The sequence below is a fragment of the Poecilia reticulata genome, unplaced genomic scaffold (assembly GCF_000633615.1).
Source record: "Poecilia reticulata strain Guanapo unplaced genomic scaffold, Guppy_female_1.0+MT scaffold_233, whole genome shotgun sequence".
NCBI classification, from domain to species: Eukaryota; Metazoa; Chordata; class Actinopteri; order Cyprinodontiformes; family Poeciliidae; genus Poecilia; species Poecilia reticulata.
The window spans coordinates 116,163-122,486 of record NW_007615027.1 but is presented as its reverse complement, the minus strand read 5'-3'; the positions used below and the strand labels follow the sequence as shown (position 1 = coordinate 122,486).

The 6,324-nt window shown below is 42.9% G+C and overlaps 2 protein-coding genes across 2 annotated transcripts in view; one reads left to right on the top strand and one right to left on the bottom strand.

Annotated features, from left to right (window-relative positions):
* Positions 1 to 407, top strand: part of ddx27 (DEAD (Asp-Glu-Ala-Asp) box polypeptide 27) — a 12,785-nt gene extending 12,378 nt beyond the window's left edge. The window contains exons 16-17 of the mRNA XM_008402487.2: positions 5 to 251; positions 324 to 407. Coding sequence (XP_008400709.2) covers positions 5 to 251; positions 324 to 339 — 263 coding nt within the window. The 3' untranslated portion in view covers positions 340 to 407. The remainder of the gene's footprint in view (positions 1 to 4; positions 252 to 323) is intronic.
* Positions 408 to 1,931: 1,524 nt separating this feature from the next.
* The window catches only part of kcnq2b (potassium voltage-gated channel, KQT-like subfamily, member 2b), a 23,745-nt gene continuing 19,352 nt past the window's right edge, over positions 1,932 to 6,324 (bottom strand). Inside the window, 2 exon segments of the mRNA XM_008402480.2 lie at positions 1,932 to 4,628; positions 4,630 to 5,217. Of these exon segments, the coding sequence (XP_008400702.2) occupies positions 4,475 to 4,628; positions 4,630 to 5,217 (742 nt within the window). The 3' untranslated portion in view covers positions 1,932 to 4,474.

The following is a 6,324-nucleotide window of genomic DNA, read 5'->3' as shown; positions in this document are numbered from 1 at the left end:
TGGTCATCTACTGGTCATTTACTGGTCATTTACTGGTCATTTACTGGTCATTTATTGGTCATCTACTGGTCATCTACTGGCCATCTACTGGTCAGCTACTGGTCATTTATTGGTCATCTACTGGCCATCTACTGGTCATTGGTTACCAGTTGGCTCTCTGTCTTTTCTGACCTGCTGTCTGTCTCCTTCAGGCCGTCCTTCGCAGACAGGAAGCGCCTCGGCTTGGACAGGAAGCGGTCGGGCGGCTCCAGGTAAGCTTCCTGTCTGGGCTTTGGTTGATGGTTCTGTTGGACCCGGTAGAAAGGTTCTGTTTTGTTCCACAGGTTCAGGAAGAAGTGAGGACAGAGGAACCAGTTCTCCATGTCTTTGTTGTTCTGCACCAGATTATAAATAAAGTTTGTTTGAAAGTGGTGGTGGCGCTGGTTGGTCATGTGACCCGGCTGTGATGGTCCGATTTGACCCATCGAACATTAAAACATCTGGATACCATCACTGGTTCTGTTGGATCACTGAGGTCGGACCTCTGGTTTGGAGGCAGAACCGGGTTCTGACTGGTTCCTGAAAGGTTCCTGCTGCCATCTGGTGGATGGGAGGTGAGGTGCAGCTTCAGACAAGTTTGGACCTTCAGAACCACATTTACAGAACTTCCTGTTTTTAGTACAGATGTATGAAATGTAGATGCTTCTATTTTAGTTTTGTTTTCAGGTTTAGTTTCATAGAAAATAAATATTTGGGTGTATAAAACTAAAATGCCAGAATTAGAAAACCTACATTTGGGGAAACTACAAAAAAATGTAAAACTTATTTCAGTAAGTGGGATTTATTTATTCTGGGAAGAATATTTCCCACCAAAACGACTTAAATATTTTGCATTTACATTATGAATTCCCAATTCAGCATAAAAATCTGATGAAAAAACACATTTTAATTTAACAGTTTGAATAACTGCATAATAAAAAAATCTCTCTTGCCACTTGTATGTTTTGACAAATTTTATAAAAGTTAGAAAATCCTGTTACTAATTTTTCATTTATTTGTCTTTTTTAGTAACTAATTGGTTTTCAGTGTTTATTTTTTTTCTCTTTATTACTAAGGAACAATCTCGTTTGTTCATTTTTATTTTCCACTTCCATGTGCCGAGCCGAGCTGTGTGTGCGCGTGTGTGTGTGCGTGCGCGTGTGTGTATGTGCGTGTGTTTGTGTGTGTGCGCGCGCGTGTGTGTGCGCGCGTGTGTGTGTATGCGTGTGCGTGCGTGTGTGTGTGTGCGCGCGCGCGTGTGTGTGCGTGCGTTTGTGTGCGTGCGCGTGTGTGTATGTGCGTGTGTTTGTGTGTGTGTGTGCGCGCGCGTGTGTTCGCGCGTGTGTGTTCGCGCGTGTGTGTGCGCGCGTGTGTGTGTGTGTGTGTGTACTTTTTTGAATTTTTTGACAGCAAACCAAATATTTTTCTACCTGTTGAAACAAAATACTTTATAAATGAATATTTCTGTCATTGGTTTCATTCTTTGTGGAATAGATGTGAACACATTCTAACATTTTAAAACATTTTGTGTCAAACTGAAAGTCCGGGGGCCAAATCCGGCCCGACGGACTCAGGAACAGAACCTTCAAGTTTATCAAATGAATCAAAGCCGTTTTTATCTTTTATCAGCGTGTCAAATCACAATAAGTCCCTCTAGTTTTTCATTATTCTAATTTTGTAAAAACCAACAGATCCTCATTTTTTGGCACTAATGCGTAATTGTCAAAAAATTTGGGTTAAAGTGATGCCAACTCCCACCTGCAGGGGGCAGTATGTTTTACTACTGTATATAATACGGTGAGCAGCAAAGTCACAATCACTGCAAAAATTTCTTCAAATATTTCTAAATTATTTCCAGAAAAACAATCATGAAATCCTGGAGGGCCTGATCAGGTTGAAGGAACGCAGACATGTTTATTTTAACGGGTTATGGATTTTATTAATCGGCCCTTTGAGCCCTCAGACCTGCTGGAGATCCCCATGAGGTCAAAGGTCAGATACAGAAGTTCTCAGAACCAAGCTGGAGTCGTCCCGGAAATCCGGTACCAGAATCTGACCGCTGTTATAGATCAACTGGTTGAAACCTTTGCGCACCGCAGATGTTTCCAAACTGTAGGTGGCCGTGTCGATGCCTGTTGAAAAATGCTACTTGCGTGAAAAAACCGTTTGCACAACTTTACTATAAATCCCATTTGACGCAAATATGTTTAATAATGTTGCATGTGAAAATTACGTTTCAGAACAATTTTCTAAAGAACGGCCTTCATTGCGCTTCGAAAACACCGCATTTGAGGATAACCAGATCAATGAATAACAATCTCATTCACATTCAGGTTCACCAGAATACATTAACTCATGAATAACCGCAATGTAAACCTAAATAGATAGTTTCTGCTTTTTGTAACCAGCACTGATCAGAAAAACATTGGAATTGACCCTCAGGTTTCTGTTATCTGAGCTGCTAACGTTACAGGTGAGCAAAAGGTAAACAGTAGGTGTTTGTCATCATATTTAATAAAATTTAACTCGCATAACTGATGGTGTTCCTTGTTTACGTGTCCAATTAGAAAGGAATATCAAGTAATGTCGATAAGTTGTACTGTAATAAAATATATAAAGTTAACAGCTAATGGTGGTGGTAATATCCAAACCGACCAGCCGAAATTATAATAATAAACGTTCCTACATGTCAGATACCAACAGATTATGAACCATATCTACAGTATGTGTCCGTGTGTTCACTGTGGGAAACAGTTTGCAGGCTGTTGAAGGGAAATCAAATTAAAAACAGAAAGAGCCGCTTTAAGGTTAACTAGTGACGTCAAACGGGGTCCTCAACGCAGAGGTTTTTAAAAATTAGGCGGTTTTGTCGTTTCCTGATCAAAATGCGACAAACGTAAATAAACATATAAAAATGTCTCTACTTTCTCTAAGAGCTCTTCAAAACATAATGGTATGAAGGAATATTGAAGAATACATTAAAAGGTCACTAAAATACACCGCACTTCAAAAGGAGACTGTCAGAATTGGTTCTACCATCCAGCATGACGATCATTTTAAGTCTTTTCAGTCTGATGTTGACTGAGATGCTCTGCAAACATATCAATAAACATAAACAGTTATAATATCATGCAAACTAATTCATTGCTCATTTAATGGAAGCCACATTATTTCGTTTCACTTTAAGACTCACTGGGCTGCAGAAGCAAAGCTGTGCAACTTGGTAACCTGACAATATTCTCACAGTTAAAGTTTGTCTGGCAAACCTGTTAAACTATATTACCTCCAAAATGTTGGCAGCAAGTGAATTATATTATTTATTTTGTAGACAATGAAATAAACTGGTCCAAAAGGGAAACAGACGATGGCGCTGCTAACTGAACTCAGAGCGCCGCTAAACTATGACGTCATCTGAGAGGCTGACGTTCCTGTTATTGATCATCTAACGGCACCTTTAGGAAGCAAACCTGGATTAACTGGTGACGCTTCCAGAATCTCAGTTCGAGTGAAGATTTTAACTGTTTCTGATGGAAAAGTAAATAAGACAATGTTTTTTCTCATTTGGTTGAGAATTACGGTCAGTTGATAAAAAGAATAAAGACGTTTAGTTAAATTACGAGGAAAAAAATCAACAAGGCAGAAACGACACGTAGATCTGCGGTAGCCATGACTTCTGTAAATGAGCTATGAAATAAAGTTAACATTACATAAACAGTTAAAAACATTTCGCTATAGTTTCTGTTTGAAATATCACAATATGATGAATATGTGGAAAAACTACACGGCCAGTTTATCTTTTGAAACATTTCATTTTTAATCCCAAGGCTCTTTAACATTTATGTCGGTTTTCAGGGATCAATCTTTGCTTTGAGATCTGGTGATGCCACATCGAGATCTATCTGGATCTTCATTTGACGGGTTAGTATTTTTGCAAAGATTTGTAGTTCTTTAAGCTGATCGCATTGTTTACTTCCTGGTTCGGTGAAGGGGTCCTAAAAAGCCACGCCCACAGAAACATCAGTCTTTTCCAGCTGCCACCAGTTGATCTATAACACTGGACAGAAGCTGAGGGTCAACATTCAGGATAAATTTAATTGTAAATTGAACCAGAACCAAAGAGACGGAACCAGGAGAGGTCCGCTTCTGGTTCCGGTGGCGGCTCCTGAAGGTACCTGGAGGTTTTAGCTGGAGATCCAAACCAGGAGACAAAATGTTTCAGAAAAAAAGCAAAAAATTAGAAATAAAAAGTTCTGTGTTAATGTCTGAACCTGAGGTTCTGATTTAAAACCGAACCGACCCGGATTCTGGGCGGGTCAGTGGGTGGACAAGGTGGTTGCCATGGTAACTGCTATCCTCACATTCGGTCAAGCAGATGTTGGTGGAAACTGAGTCTGATTGGTCAGTAGGAACCAATCAGGTGCGAGCGTGGCAAGCATTCGCTGTATAAATGGTGACGTCAGTCCAGCGTATTTTCACATAAAGCTTCACTCCGAGCCCACAGCTGGTGTTTAAGTGACGGGTCTGGGTTTAAAAAAGGGTTCTGCTGGTTCGGTTTCGGGTCGGCCCTACTTGGTGCCGGTCCAGGCCCGGTCCGAGTGCGGGGAGGGGGCGCACAGCTCGGAGTCGGAGTCGGACTCCCCCTGGGCGATGTAGGGCCGGCGGGCGGCGTGGCGAACGGAGCCTCCGCCGCTGCCGCCGGCCGGCTGCTCCCCCGGCCCGGCGGACGGGTAGAACCCGTTGTTCAGGAAGTCCAGGTTCTCCCGGGACTGGGAGATGGAGAAACCGCTGAAGGAGCGCTCCAGCTCCTCATGGTCCACCGACGGGATGGACACCGAGGTGTCGCTGTCGAGCTTCGCCTCGTCCCCATTCCGCTCCGTCCCGGCCCGCTCCGTCCCGGCCCGCTCCGTCCCGGCCCGCTCCCCGCCGCCGTGCCGGCTGGGTCGGTTCCCGCCGTGTCTCTCCCCTGCTGGAGGGGGCGGCAGGCGGACCAGCGAAGCGTCGCCCACCGGGCTCGGGGTGTTGCCATGGCTACGCTGTGGAGGGGGAGGGGCCTGCTGGTGGAGCTGGGAGCTGATTGGCTGCCAGGAGGTGGAGGGCGGGCAGGTGGGGGCGCCGTAGTTCCTGTGTCCGGTGGAGCTGCTGGAGCGGACCATCTTGGTCACAAAGCGGGTCCTCTCCATGTGGTCGCCAGGCAACACCCTGCAGACACGTAAACAACAACAAAAGGAAATGTAGCTGTCGATCCGATGCCCACATTCCCAGTTTGGCAGTTACTACATTTACTGTGACTTGTTTACATGAGACTTGTTTACATGTGACCGTTGCCTCATAACTGTCTTCATATTTGAAAACAGCATGAAACCAAATGGCAACGACCATTTCACACTTAAACATTCTCTCTAATAAAAAAAGTTAAATAGTCCTCCCTAAGTAATAATACACTAACTGGTTAGAGAACACATACATACGAGGTCAGAGGGGGAAACAAAACCACCGTAAAATAAAAAACTAAAAGATAAAACGTGGGGCTTACAGCAGATTAAATTCTGATTGAAAAACGTTTTATTGCAGGGACTGTCAATGTTTTTCAGAGATTTACAAAATGATAAAAACAAATTTCTTAATGCTTTTTTAATAGGAAGAGATTTTGTAAAACTACATGTATGAATGTAAAATTTGGTTATTTTTTATGTAATTTCCACATTTAGACGGTGCAGCTAGTCATTTGTAGTTCCCATGCCAGGCCACCAGACGGCGCTGTGATTTTAGCATGTTCTGAACTGTCGTGAAACCTGGTATAAGCATGTGAGATCGGTCCAGGTACACGCAGAAAACGGAATAAAGGCCTGAGAAATAACAGTAAACCTTGTATAATGATTTAATAATGATTATCGTTAGTAACAGGTATAATAATAATACACATGCCAATGAAGGAATGTCTGTAATGTATAATCAAAAATATATGTTCTGTACTTTTAATCAGCTGAATGTTATAATACATTATGGAAATTAAGGGTTGAACAACTTGATTGTCGTATAAGGATCACTGATCGTTAAGATTAAAGATACTGAAGTAATCGGTCAACAAGGTAACACATTGATTATGTTTTGTAAGAAAAGACAGGCTTAGAAGGAGAAACTGTGTGGAGTGAGTCATCACTGAGCGAGGGGTGCGGCAGAATCAGAAACAGATGGTCAACGGAAAACAAGGAAAGTACCGGAGATGTTGTAATGAGGTATGAATGAGTCACAAGAGAGTTGGGGAAGGTTGGGACTTTCCACAGACAGTGAGACGCAGTGGGAAGG